This window comes from Lynx canadensis, chromosome A3, assembly GCF_007474595.2.
Source record: "Lynx canadensis isolate LIC74 chromosome A3, mLynCan4.pri.v2, whole genome shotgun sequence".
Taxonomy (NCBI): domain Eukaryota; kingdom Metazoa; phylum Chordata; class Mammalia; order Carnivora; family Felidae; genus Lynx; species Lynx canadensis.
The window spans coordinates 6546369-6560918 of record NC_044305.1 but is presented as its reverse complement, the minus strand read 5'-3'; the positions used below and the strand labels follow the sequence as shown (position 1 = coordinate 6560918).

At 46.3% G+C, this 14550-nt stretch overlaps 1 protein-coding gene across 1 annotated transcript; it reads right to left on the bottom strand.

The window, feature by feature from the left end:
• Window positions 1–7754: 7754 nt before the first annotated feature.
• On the bottom strand, window positions 7755–14346 carry CBLN4 (cerebellin 4 precursor). Its single transcript, XM_030309357.1, has 3 exons — window positions 14056–14346; window positions 10885–11001; window positions 7755–9089 (listed from the first exon to the last, which is right to left on the bottom strand). Exons 1-3 carry the CDS (start codon window positions 14344–14346, stop codon window positions 8892–8894), a joined length of 606 nt encoding a protein of 201 aa, XP_030165217.1. The 3' UTR covers window positions 7755–8891.
• Between the last annotated feature and the right edge of the window lie 204 nt (window positions 14347–14550).

The window sequence follows — 14550 nt, the reverse complement described above, 5'->3', positions numbered from 1 at the left end:
TTATAGATTCGTATTTAACCTGCGACACTTTCTTTTTTTGTTTTTTTTTTATTTATTTATTTTTGTGACAGAGAGAGACAGAGCATGAACGGGGGAGGGGCAGAGAGAGAGGGAGACACAGAATCGGAAACAGGCTCCAGGCTCTGAGCCATCAGCCCAGAGCCCGACGCGGGGCTCGAACTCCCGGACCGCGAGATCGTGACCTGGCTGAAGTCGGACGCTTAACCGACTGCGCCACCCAGGCGCCCCTAACCTGCGACACTTTCAAGGAAGCTGGGCTTATTGGCTCACAAGAGGAAGGCTGGTTCTGGGTGTCAGTGGGGATTTCCCATGGGCTGCAGCGGACCAGAGACCTGAGTTCCAAACTGACAGGTAAGCAGGGGTGGGTACTGGGTCATCTAACCCAGACGCTGTGGTTTGTAGGCCTGATGCCCTGACTTCTCAGAACCAAAGACAGTCGTTAGAAATAAGATACGATGGACAGATTCAGGAAAGAAAGCCGCTTCCTTCTCTCCAGGCTACCACTAACCAGGTACTTTCATGCAAATTCAGTAAAGAACCTCCTCGTTAAAGATATTTTCATGTGTCAGAAGATTGTTGTAATGTGCTTATTTTGTTAGAATAACAGGATAGAAGTGGCACACTCCTGAGATAGTGCAGTGTACAACTCCCACAACTGTACAGGGCATCTCTGTATCATTCTTCATTTTAAGCAAGGTCTGACTCTGAAAGTACATTATGGTGAAAGCAGTAATGAGGTCACCCAGATCATTTCAAAACACACATCGTTAGTGTTTATGGAGCCTAGCACCACGTTCTGATTTCCAGATTGCAGGATTTCCACCCTGAAAGTGAAGAAGCATTTATAAAGCGGTTTGGAACTTGTAGGAACGATGAAAGAGCAGATTCTAAGTTTACAGAATGTGGGGCACACAGTAGGTACCCAATACGTATGTGATTGTTTAATCAACTTAAAAAAAATGGAGGGGCACTCGGGTGGCTCAGTCGGCTAAGCATCCGACTTCAGCTTAGGTCATGATCTCTCGGCCCGGGAGTTCGAGCCCCACGTTGGCCTCTGTGCTGACAGCTCAGAGCCTGGAACCTGCTTTGGATTCTGTGTCTCCCTCTCTCTCTGCCCCTCCCCCACTCGCTCTGCCCCTCCCCCTCTCGCACTCTCTCTCACTCTCAAAAATGAATAAATGTTAAAAAAAAATTTTTTTTTTAAATGGAGGTGTCCAAACTCTGAGAGAAGGTTCTTGCCTTATTTCCTTTCTAACAGACGGGGCCTCTCACTCTCAGAAAGTCACGGATGACTTTGTGATTCTTGCCAACTTCAACTCATGACATTGTGCCAATCTCTGACAGTAAAGGAGGACCTGATATTTTTGCCTTTAATCTTTAACAACCAAGTCTGCCAAAGAAAAGAAAATCTTGCAAAACAGGACTTTTTAAATGGCTTTTGGGCTCCACAGTTCCCTGTACAGATGCTTGTAAAATATTGTCTTGTCTTCTTGGGAGAGGGGACACGGGCAAAGTCCTACATCCCCAGAGACAGACCCCAGGCGCTTCTGGTGCTGCGGCTAAATCTTGAAGCCTCCCATCCTGAGACTCTGTCCTCAGGCAGGGAGATGGATGTGGCTTCCTTCCAAGCTCAGAAACAGCTTCCCTGAATTACTGAAATGTGGGGCGTTCCTCTCCCTGGAGAGAAGTTACCAGACTCCTTCGACAGCACTTTTTCCTTCCAATCAGGCTGGCCAAGAAATGGAAGGGCAGAATCTAGTACACTTTCGGAGCCCACAGATCACAATGTCACCCTAATGAAGAGAAGCGGGTATCTTTGCCGGTGAGACAGCATCCTTTTACCTGCCGAGAACTGACCTCAGCACTCGGAGAGAAAAAGCAAGAAAAAGAAACAAAACAAAACTTGAACAGAAACCGGAACCAACTTTACTCCTTTTCACTCAGCTGTCATTCATGTTAGATATCAATGAAATGTTAGCATTCTTTTTTCCTAGCTTTTTATTGAATTGGTTTTTATCCCAGTGTATTAGTTCTTTGATGGAATGCTTCTGATGCCAGTAGTTGTTCCATTTTTTTTTTTTTTACGTGGGGGGAGGCACGACACTTTTTCCACTGTGATGTTAACAACGCTAACACTCAAAGGAAAAGCCAAGCTATTTGAGAAGAAACACTCGTGACTGTTTATTTCTAAATAGCTAAGGAGCTTGGAAGGAAAACAGCTTACAAAGGGAGCTGGGTCCATTTGTGTAGACACAGAAAAGGCTCAAAGCCCCCCAGCCCCATCCTGAACGCTGAATTGTGCAGACTGGCCATCGTTCTTGGCCAAATGGGATAACTGCCCGGTCAAAACAGTGGGCTACAGACTATACCACGACGAAACAAAACAAACCACAACACGACAGCAGTGGGGCGTTCCTCTATCACCTCTAATCTGCCAGCACAGGGCCCTTCTTTGGGAGTCCCTCAACCTTCCCCAGGAACAGGCACACCGATGCCCTCTAGGGCTTCCTGGAAAGTCACAGGGTCAAACTTGATGTTCTCCAGGAAACCCCAGGGGGAAATAAAGACTTCCTTAGTTCGTATAATGTGTTTCTCATCGTAAATACCACCAATTGGTCCTAAAAATTGTTAAGGGAGACTTCTGCCCTTGGATGCATTTTCAGTGTACTGAACGGCCTACGAGAAATTACTGTTGTCGTTGAGCCTTCTGAGCACATTCTCCCTCTCTCTCTCTGACACACACACACACACACACACACACACACACACCCTTTACTCAACTGAGCAGTGTCCTCTGAAGTCAAATGCCAACTGTACTCAGATAAAGGCATTGCAATCCTGGAGAAGGCTCACTTCAATTACAACGAAAAGCACGATGTAACTACATCTTTATTTCAGGACAAATGCTCACAAAATGAGGAATGTCACTAAGGATTTTCCGTCTTCACGAGACAGCCACTCTCTGTGGGCGACTTACCTTCGTTTGCACGCGAGGGTCTCCCACATCTTGGCTCCAGGTAAAGTCTTCCTGTAGGTCCTTCCTCTGCACAAATGGGCAGCAATCCCGGGAGCCTTTGCCCCACCCCAGAACGAGAGTCCCATATTCACCCGCATGAAAGCATCTGGCGAGCTGCCTTCAGCTCACTGCGTTGTAAGGAGGAGGATGACAGGAGCGTTTGTACTTCCGGGTCACTGCAAGGAACTACCCTGCACCCAGGATGCACCGAGGTTAGGGAATCACCTGAGGACTTCGTTCAGCTGCAGCTGCCTGAGGCCCAGCCCACGAGAGTCTGGTGCAGGTGGCCCTGGGGTTTCCTCCAAGATCGAGCTTCATAAACTCTACTGCGCCTAAGAGCCACGGGGCAGGGCAAGAAGGACCTTTTTAAAAATGCACATTCCAACTCGGGAGGTCTGGGGTGAGTCTAAACCCCACCTGGGGTTTCTAACAAGCCCCCAGGTGATGTGGATGCCACTGGGCCACAGACCACACTTTGAGTGACAAGGCTTTAAGAAACAGCCGTGGAAGGTCTCACCATTCGGCGTCTGGTACCCGAGCCGGGACCATCAGCATCATCTGAGAGCTTGTTGGAAGGCAGTTTCAGGCCCCACCCCAGACCCACTGTGTCGGAATCGACATTTCTGTCAACATTCCCAGATGATTCTTATGTACATTAGTTTGAAAAGCTGACTTAAAAGAACTTCAAGATCAAATTCACAAAGGAGTTGTCTGTGGAGAGGTCGGGGTGGGGAGGGGCAAAAAAAAAAAAAAAAACACATCTTTTTTATTCTAAGGCATGTGAAACCCATATTAAAGGTAGGCCTACGGGGCGCCTGGGTGGCGCAGTCGGTTAAGCGTCCGACTTCAGCCAGGTCACGATCTCGCGGTCCGTGAGTTCGAGCCCCGCGTCGGGCTCTGGGCTGATGGCTCAGAGCCTGGAGCCTGTTTCCGACTCTGTGTCTCCCTCTCTCTCTGCCCCTCCCCCATTCATGCTCTGTCTCTCTCTGTCCCAAAAATAAATAAACGTTGAAAAAAAAAAATTTAAAAAAAAAATAAAAAAAAAAGGTAGGCCTACAATAGACAGGACAGTGAAACCTATTTAATTTTTTTAATGTTTTTTTAAATTTTTTTTCAACGTTTATTTACCTTTGAGATATATAGAGAGGGAGACACACACAGAGTGTGAGTGGGGGAGGGGCAGAGAGGGAGGGAGACACAGAATCCAAAGCAGGTTCCAGACTTGGCACAGGCAGCACAGAGCCTGACGCGGGGCTCGAACCCACAAGCCGCGAGATCGTGACCTGAGCTGAAGTCAGACGCTTAACCGACTGAGCCACCCAAGTGCCCCCAAGAAACCTATTTTAGAAAGCAACTTCTTAAATCCCGCCCCCCCCAAAGAAAACCACTTAGCCCAAGAATTCCACTTAAGCTCCACCTCTCTGAACGTGAACTGTTATCAGATGCTGTCACCTTTCTCTTCTGCTCATCACTTTGCCATGGTCACTAGGTCAACCAACTTGAGGACCTTGCTATAACCAGTGGATTACCATTGTTCTGGGGACAGGTGGTTTAAACAGGAAAGGTGGGTTGACAAAGCCAAGTGCTCTCAGTCAGAAGGTGAGATGGAACCACGTTTACACCACTGTGGCTCCTTGTGGGGATTCTGCGTCTGATGTTTAGGGAGCTCTGAAAAGGGCAGGTGTCATCACTTCTACAAATCCAGCACCTACCAAAGCGTGTGACGCATTAGAAGGATAACTTCGGGGCACGTGGGTGCCTCAGTCGGTTAAGCGTGCGACTTTGGCTCAGGTTATGATCTCGCGATTCGTAAGTTTGAGCCCCACGTCGGGCTCTGAGCTGACAGCTCAGAGCCTGGAGCCTGCTTCCGATTCTGTGTCTCCCACTCTCTGTCTCTGCCCCTGCCCTGCTCGCACTGTCTCTTTCTCTCTCTCAAAAGTAAATACACATTAAAATAATTTTTTTAAATAAAAAAAAGAAGGATAATCTCAACATTAGTTGAAGAGATTTATTTCAAGATACAAAGCAGGAACTTGCTAAAAGGGAGAGGCCAAAAGAAGAAACACAGCTATTTTGATTTCCAGAAACCAAAAGGAAAGGGGAAAACAGACTTACTTCAAAAACAGAGAAAAAAAGGAAGAAAGAAAGATTTTAATTACATAATCATGTCCCAACAGAATCTGTGGTCACGGGGAGTACCCTAAAAGAAGCTGGAATGAGTGAGATCCTACACACTAGCTCTTTATTTCCTCCAGTTTTGTTTTCTTGGGATTCTGTTAGGGAGAAAGCGCTGGCTGCAGACAATTGCTTGCGTTTGTCGATCAATAGATCAAGGAACAGTCAAAGGAGATCGGGAGGAACGGTGCTGGCATTGAGGAATGTGGACAGGGCCAATGCAAATCCTGTGTTCAATTAGCATTTTTGTGGACCGAGCAATTTCTGAAAACTGTTTTCAAGTCATCGGATATGCAGGGAAGCACCTGGTGCCATTTCTGGAAGTACTTCTGATGCCTTCAACCCATCCCACTCGTGCTCAATCTTTGACCCTTCACCATGCCAACAGTAACATCCGCCTTCTGGCCTACTTGCTTCTTGGCTGTGTTAGGGCTTAAAGCGTTAGTAGTAACAGTCAGCCCTTACTTGAGCTTCCTTACAGAGCACCGGCACTGCACAAGTCTCAGTAAATTCCCACAACGATGTGTTGTTTACAAATGAAATAACGAAAGCTCAGAGAGGTGAGGAAACTTGCCCAAAGTCACACAGCTGGTAAGTCAAAGTTGTAGAATTCCATCCAATGTCTGTCCAAAATCTATGCTCCCCGGACTAAATCATTCTGTCCCTTCTGTTCCCTCACTTCAATCTTACCTTTCCAGCCATGATGTCTGGGTAGCTCTAATTAGCTAGACCCACTTTGGAATAAGAACCTAAGGCTTTCGTTCTGACCACATTAATCAGACGTCTGATCTCCCCACTGGGGCTCCTGCCTGTTACAGGTGCCTTCCCACACTTGATGGCCACAGCTTCAGTGCCTTTTTTTTTTTAATTTTTTTAATGTTTACTTATTTGTGAGAGAGAGAAAGACTGTGAAAAGCGGGGGAGGGGTGGAGAGAGAGAGAGAGAGAGAGAGAGAGAGCAAAATCCGAAGCAGACTCCAGGCTCTGAGCTGTTAGCACACAGCCCAATGCGGGGCTCGAACCCATGAACCGCAAGATCATGACCTTAGCTGAAGTGGGATGCTTAACCAACTGAGCCACCCAGCTGCCCCTGTGTGCCTTTTTATATTAATTTTTTCTGGGAGGTTTTGAATGGATTTTGCATTCCAAAATATCTACACTGGAGCTTAGGAATTACAGTCAAGCCCTTTGCCGATGTTCTTTTCTGTTCAGAAAACTCAAGAAAAATCACAGCAAGCCCCAAAGGATGGCCACAAGCATGTTGATAAAGACACTTATACATTGGTCTATTTTGTTTAAGCACCACCTTTTCTCTGGTCCATCACAGGCGTCTATTACTAATGCAAATACCCTTGAGCCATTTTGCCAAAACAATGACTAATAGCATATTTATTCAAGTATAAACCAGTCCGTTGCAAGGTATAGACGCAAGCCCTGAATACAGAGAGCCAGGGGGAAGGTTATGTTAGAGCAGGTGTATTTCGGAGGATGCCACACGTCCCCAGATGGAAGTCCCCTGTGCAGTATTGTGTTCTTACACAGCACAGTCACAAAGGAGGAAAGCTTCTGACTGGAAGCCAGCTGAAGAGTAACTTGCCAAGCAAAACACTGAGGATCCAATGCCAACATCTCCAGTTAATTCTTCTTGAGGAAGGAGGAGAGTCTCCCTGGGATGAATGAATATTTTGACTTGGTGATTAATCACAATTATGCTGGAAAACCTGCCCGTGTGTTTTCTCTCACAGGGTCCTCGAACACCTTCCTCGCTGCCACCGTCTACAAAAGGGGCCCTTTTAATCGCTTTAATTGAGAAAAGACCAGGAAATGGAGCCAGAGCTCCAGATGAGACAGCTATAATAATAGTCCCTCCGCAAAAGACACCGTAATATTCCATCTGTCTCTTAGTGTTGTGAAAGGGGCGGAACTTTCCCCCAAGTCTTCCCGTTGAGTGGTCTTCAGCCTCCTCACCACGCACTCACTCACTGAGCACTCTGACGAGATTTTAGCAAATTTTCTCAACTTGACTACCTAATGGTAAGTCCATCCCGAAGGAGTTTACTAAGTCCATCGATTCTCTTTTGGCAGACTGACAACTCCTGGATTTGAATGGATTAAACCCAGGAAAGATTTCCTATGCCAATTCAGAGGACACTCCCCCCAGATTCAGAAAGCTTTTCTTAAAAACTCCCAGAAAAGGGGCGCCTGGGTGGCTCAGTCAGTTAAGCGTCCGACTTCAGCTCAGGTCATGATCTCGCGGTTCGTGGCTTTGAGCCCCGCGTCGGGCTCTGTGCTGACGGCTCGGAGCCTGGAGCCTGCTTCGGATTCTGTGTCTCCCTCTCTCTGCCCCTCCCCTCCTCATGCTTTGTGTCTCTCTGTCTCTCAAAAATAAATAAACGTTAAAATTAAAAAAAAAAAAAAAAAAAACACAAAAAACTCCCAGAAAAAGAAATGATAGGGGGGAAGGAAAGAAGGGTTGGTGAGAAAGAGGAAGTAAACCACATAGAATACATATTTCCCGAGCCAAAAGGACAAAACAATTCGGCTAACGTATATTAACCTTTATTCTATGACAGAGACATAAGTAATTTTGTGAGTTCATATGACCTGTACAAAAGACAAAATAAGATATTGCACTAAGTTTAGATATGGGATATTTGGATGTAATATTAGCTAAACAGATAAATATATACAATTTAAGGAATTAAGGCAAAACCAGATGATACTTCCAAACACAACAGAAGGCTTGAAAAATAGGTATAATTAAAAACAGGGGCATCCCATCTCCAGTTAATAAAGTGGTCAGGTCTAAGGGAAAAAAATCCCTCAGGTTTTTAATAAAGTGGTTGTTATCAATCATGGTAATTCAAGCTGAGCAAGAAAGTATAAGATTTCCCAGGGAGGAGGGCAATCTGGTGGAGGTTCTGGGGGCTGAGCACTTAGAACTCGGGGAAGCAACTTTTTTCCTTGTCAGATTTATGATCTATTCTTCCTATTAGAAAATATAATTTGGAAAATATGACTCTTTCACATATATAATTAAAATACAACTATGAAGCATTCTTTTTTGTTAAGGGAAGTCATGTTGGTGATCTCACAGGGTAAATTTGCGGACAAGCCATTCGTTACCCTATTGGTAGAGAAGACACAAAGCCAGTCACTGAAAAAAGCAATTCCCAGTTACCTTAAGAGAACAAAAGAGACGAGTTCCAAAGGAATAAAAACAAGTGTAATCAATATATCAACACAGCATACAATTCTTTGGCAGTATCATACTAACCGTTGATTGCAGTCAGAACTTGAGAGTTTTCTAATTCTTAAGACCCGGTTGCCAGTCTTTTAGAAACAAAGAAAGAAAACGCCACATCTGCAACGAATTCAGTGATTCCAGGAAATTAAATTCAGAATGAACCTTGCAGACAGCTTTTAAACTGTTAACACTTGAGCACAGATAGGTATTGTCTGCTGTGAGTCCCCATCCAAGTATACTAAAACACACACACACACAAATCATCTGCGAGACTGTGTATCAGTTCGGACAGGCCTAGGATCCTTAAAGAGAATCCATATTCACCCATGAGAAACCAATAAAAGACGTCAATCCGATGATGAGGAAGTGATCTTCCAACAACACAGGGGTGGGCCTCCCCTCCCCTGGATCAACATCGCGGAGAGATCAAATCCTATAGGGGAAACACCAGAAAGCCAGAGAACGTGGAATACTGCCAGCCTCCAACCAAGTTACCTTTCTCCAGTTTTAGGTAAACTTTATCCTCCTTATCCAGGTAGAGGAGCACCCCATTAGTGGCAGCTTCGCGGGTAACATCTTTGTCCCCAGCAAAGGCAGATATTACCGGCTTTCCATTTAACATCAGGTTAACCTACGAGAAGAAAAAAAAAAAAACCAAATCACTGAAAACATCTGCTGGGGGCTAATGAAAAATGCCTAAGAGGAAAGACCTGGTAAACCAGCTGATGTTCAGTAAATTCACCCTGGCTGTGGCGGCTACGCACTTAGTAGGTCCACTGAGCTGATTTTTTTTTTTTAATTAAAATAACTTTTAACTTCTCCCATAGAAATTTCCTGAGATGCCTACAAAAGGATACCACCCATGGAGAGCGGCCTAGCCTCGCGGAAACTGGCCTCCCTTCAACACATAACTTAAGCTTGTGGTCTTATTTACTTGTCATATTCTATAAGAACCTTCCGGTAACGAAGCAAGCCTGAGGCTTCCCAGTATATCAGTAAAAAGAAGCCCAGTGTCCTTGGCTCTGATGAACCCAGATACAGCAAGATTCTATCAGCTGCAACAGGGACAGTGCCACAGTTCATTTAAAATTATGGAATGTGTGTGTGTGTGGGGGGGGGGCTCTTTTTCTGTTTGCCCTGATAATGTGTATTAAAAAATCGTGATCGGGGAGCCCGAGTGGCTCAGCCGGCTAAGCGTCTGACTCTTGATTTCGGCTCAGGTCATGATCTCACAGTTCTTGAGTTCAAGCCCACGTTGGGCTCTGTGCTGACAACAGGGAGCCTGCTTGGGATTCTCTCCCTCCCTCTCTCTGCCCCTCTCCTGCTCGCTCTCACTCTCTCTCTCAAAATAAATAAATAAACGTAAAAACGATAGTGATCACCACTACCACTGAAGATTTTAATGATGGGTAATTAGCAAAGAATCAATAATTCATAAACTCATCATTATTATCAAATAATAAACTCAAAATGTGTTCACTTTTCTCCCCACTACAATTTTTATTATGCTGTGTTAAATATTACATACATTTCTAAATATTGGGGCTTGGGAAAAGCTTTTCCACGCTAGTAAATTTGTTTACTAAATATTCGTTCCTTTTGTGTTAAAAAAAAAAGCACTTTAATTAAATCTGTGGATGATAAATCCATTCACTAGGATATGTAAAAGTGGGAGAAGAATTTGTAATCTATCATTCACCTGGCGACAGTATACAACACAAACATTGAGTGTATGATAAAAAGAATACTAGAATTCCACAGACATGCATCGGTGCCATTGGGTGTTAGTATATTTGGGTATCATAGGCTAGGCTTTGAGTGTAAGGTCAAGCCCATATCCCGAGAAAGCACAACACAAAATATGTTGCTCACTGTGGAAGTGAAATCTGTAACAATTTCCTAGCATCAGAGTAACTGAGGATAAACTCTTTAAAACATACCCAGAGAACACCCTTTGTAAAAAGTATATTGAGTAGTTTGCTGCTTCACAGATTTGTTTTCAATGGTTAACTGTATCTCATGCAGTTTAACAATAAAAGCGAATTTGTTTCATGTAATAGATACTTGTAAAGCTCTGCTAGTCTTACAACTTTCTTCAGATTCATTTTTGCATATGGGTTAACTGAAGTCGGGATCTCAGAAAGTGATCTGTGTCACTGAGTTTTTACTAAGCCACATTTTTTAAATGGTTGCTTGTTAGGATGGTAATAAATTCAATTGTTTATTTTTCTATATGTTTCTTGTCATAGCCTTAATGGATGCTATAAAGAAGAAAACTGGAAATTAACTGTTTTGAAAATAAACTATAAAGATGGTTGTTTATTTTTACAATGAAAACACATCTTGAGATAAACGCTTAAATACATAACCACTGCCAATAAACACTGTTGCTTGGGGGAAGAGAGGGAACAGGTCAAAACACATACCTGGATTGTTTGGCTCTGGTAGACTTTAATTACATGAAAGCTGAAACTGTAAATTCCTTTTCTTGGTGCTACAAAGACAGACTCCAGGGTGAAAAAATTACCCACATTTACTAGGATCTACAAATAAAAAATAATAAAGAACAGTAAATTATTACAATATTCTCTTCCATAACTAAGACAAGCTTCCTTCCTTCCTTCCTCCCTCCCTTTCTCTCTCCCTCTTCCTCTCTCTCTCTCTCTCTCTCTCCTTCTTTATTTCTTTCACAACTAGCTTAAGAAACCATATAGAATAAAACACCGTGTTCTACTTCTTTCCTCTTTAGTGACTTGGAAAATAGATTTGTGTAATGGAAAGTTCTTCTGTCTTTTAAATGGTACAGGAAAAAAAATAATAAAGTAACTGCTTTGCATTCATGCCTCAATTTCCAGCGAGGCCTGATGGCTCTGGAAACATCTAGATAACATGTGAGGGCTTATAAATATTAGCTTTACCTTGAGAGTCAGAGAAAAGGCATCTGCCCGGTATTTATATTCCCATCCTCTACAAGCCTTTGCAATGTCCAGAGATGACGTTTTCAAGACAGCCAATCGGCATCCATGGGCTCTCTGCAGTCATTCCTGGACACATCACACAGAGGCCTGGGCACTCCCTCCACCATGTGACATAATCCATGATACTGAGTAGTGCACAGACTGATCTGAATGCCTGGCCCTCCCCTGAGCCTCTGCCAAACCTCTCCCAAGATCCATGGCCATTTTTTCATTGCTGTGCCATCTAGGCCTTAATTACAATATTTTGGCAATGACTCAGCCTTTGCAGGCTGCCAAAAAGTGGAGCATGAATAAAGACAGGCTGTGAAATAGGTGGCCTTCTTCTGTTCCTGCCAGTGTTATCCATTATCCTCTTATCAATCACCTGGTCTCTGCTTAAACTTCAAGGGTCAACAATGAAAAGTAACATTAAGGCGCTGTTTCCGAAGAAAGCAACAATGCGCTTTGTATTCCAAGACATGCAGCCTGTTTCTACTGGTTATGAAATTAACTCTGAATCTCAAGAAGTGACCTCTTTACACCAAATTTGCAAATGTCACATAAGGAAGTCCCTTCCTGTGGGAAAGCGAGTGGGAATGTTTGGGGCTGGGAAGTCGTAAAATACCTGGAGTTTAATCTAATTCTCTCCAAGAAATAAATCTATAACTGGCATCCCCCAAAATCAGACGTCCCTACAAAGAGACACTTCTGCTGTATCAGTGGCCACCAGCAATGCTACATTCCTGCCAATACTAAGCCTTCTGCATAACTCCCTAAAAATATACTATCCCCTCTAAGCAATGCACCAGAATATAGTGACAGGTCAAGCAGATGCGCCAGGCTCAACCCTTGGCTTAAAACACATGTATGTGTGTAATTTTATTCTGAGATTTCACTTTCTTCCAAGTAACCATCAGATTTCTTCCTCTGACCTGACGATCAATGAGCTTTCAATAACCAATCGCCACTGTGCCACACTCCCCAACAGAGATGTTGCAAAGATTTTTTTCAAGCACATTGAAAATAATTTGAGGTACTTAGTGGGGACTTCCTGAATCAGATACAAGTAGCATAATTCATTAGCAGTAATGGAAATGGCTGATTAGTGTTGACTACACATAAGGCTGGATGTTGACTCTACGTTGTAATTAGAGCATCCAGGCACATAGAGATCCATAACTAAATGTGTCTTGTGGTCTCTACGATGCATGGCTCTCCAAAAAGAAGAACAAACCATTCTCCTCTTCTAATTGACGGAAAGGTCACGGAAAAGAATGCACCGTTCAGCGTATTATACGGTGCCCTGTCCGCAATCGTCCAACATTTAATTAAATGTATTGAAATATAACCCAGGGCTGCGCTAGACTTTATTTCCATCAAGATGGAAAATACTGCACCAAAACCCCAAAGGGACTGCTTAATTCTTTAAAAATTATAGCTATCTGAGAGTAAGCCCCAGAGAAGCATTCTCTGTCTGGCCAGCTGGAGAGTGCATTACTTAGGAACAATTAAGTAAGGAATGGAAATGTCACCTCATCCCTTCCCAGACGCATGTTGCAGCACCATTTAACCTGTGCTCCTACACATGTGACTTCGCATACAACTGTGAACTACACAAGTGCCTCTGGAACTAAAAAGACTCTGGGTGCTGTTAGGGTTGAAACTACAACCCCGGAGTCAGCTTTCAGTTTTAGGATTCCTTGCGGAACCTAGGCTGATGCCCGGTGGGGGGGGGGGGGCGGTTCTCATCAGCCAAACCCCAGAGCTCCCGGTGGCTAAACAGAAGCCACAGATTTCATCAGTTCCTCCCCACCTCCTGCCCTCAACCCCACAGTCTGTCTTTCCCTGGGAATTTGCAATTCTCAGAAAGGACAGGAGCAGAGGCAGGAGCAGCGGTTTCCCAGCGCTTCCCAATGGGAGCTCCCCGCAGCCGCCCTTCCTTCCTCTCCTTCCCTCCACAACTTTTCTCCAAGTACCACAGGAAGGCTTTCGGCTGCAGAGGCGCCTGCAACGTGTGTGTGTGTGGGGGGGGGGGGGGGCCTGCCCGCAGAAAGGTGGGTGAGATCTGACCCACGCCAGCGCTGCCCACCCTCTCCGGCCACGTGCGAGATCCCTGCAGAGAATGTGGACCCGCGAAGCTCCCTTTGGGGAGAAGCTTCTTCAGCTGCGGGGAAACCAATCATTCATCCGGAGACCGCGAGGGTACCGCGGGAACGGCCTCGGCGGCACCTGCAGAGGAGTCTGAGCGGGGGTCGGGGGGTGGGGGGTGGGGGGGCAGGCTCTGGCCAAGAGATTGCGAGGTCCGGGGACCAGGCTCCCGCCGGCTCCTATGGACCTGTTGCTGTGAAAACTCGTCCTGAGCTCTGTCTCTCCTTGCTGGGCTCAGCGCTCCCAGCCTCTCTCCCGCTGTCCCAGCCGCCGCCTCCAGAGGCCAGGAGGGAATGCGGGGCGGGGGCGGTGGTGGGAGAGACCGAAGTTTCAGACCCAGGCGCATTTGGAGAGCCGAGTGCCGAAATGATCTCCCACATCCAGGCAGCCCCCGGTCCGGGCTGCCGGGAGCTCGCCCCCCGCCCCGCCCCGCCCCGGCCTCCGCCACCATGCAAACACACACCCGGCACCCTGCCTCCCTCGGGGTCTGACCTGATCGAAGTAAATGATGCGCGTCTTGTTGCTCATCTCGGACGGCTCATGGTTGGTGCTCCGCACCGCCGAGAAGGCGACCTTGGAGTTGGCCGCCCGGACCGAGATCCCCAGAGGCGAGGAAGAGGAGCCCTTGGAGTCCGTGGCCGGGTTCGAGTCGCACACCACCAGACACTTGCCCTCCAGCACGATAGGCTCCGTGTCGTTCTGCGCCCAGACGGGCAGCCCCGGCAGGGTGAGGGCAAGCAGCACGGCCGGCACCACGGACAGCGCCCGGCGCCCGGAGCCCATGGTGAGCCGCGTGAGCCAGCCGCAGCCCGCCGGCGCCTCTGCTCGCCCGCTTCGCCTCCTACCCCGGGACCCCGGCGCTCGGGAAGACGCCCGCGGCTAGACCGACAGCGCTGCAGGGACGGCGGCGGCGGCGGCGGCGGCGGCGGCGGCGCGCACACTTCCCCCAATTCTGTGGTTTGAAGTCAAAGTCTCCGCTCGCGCTCT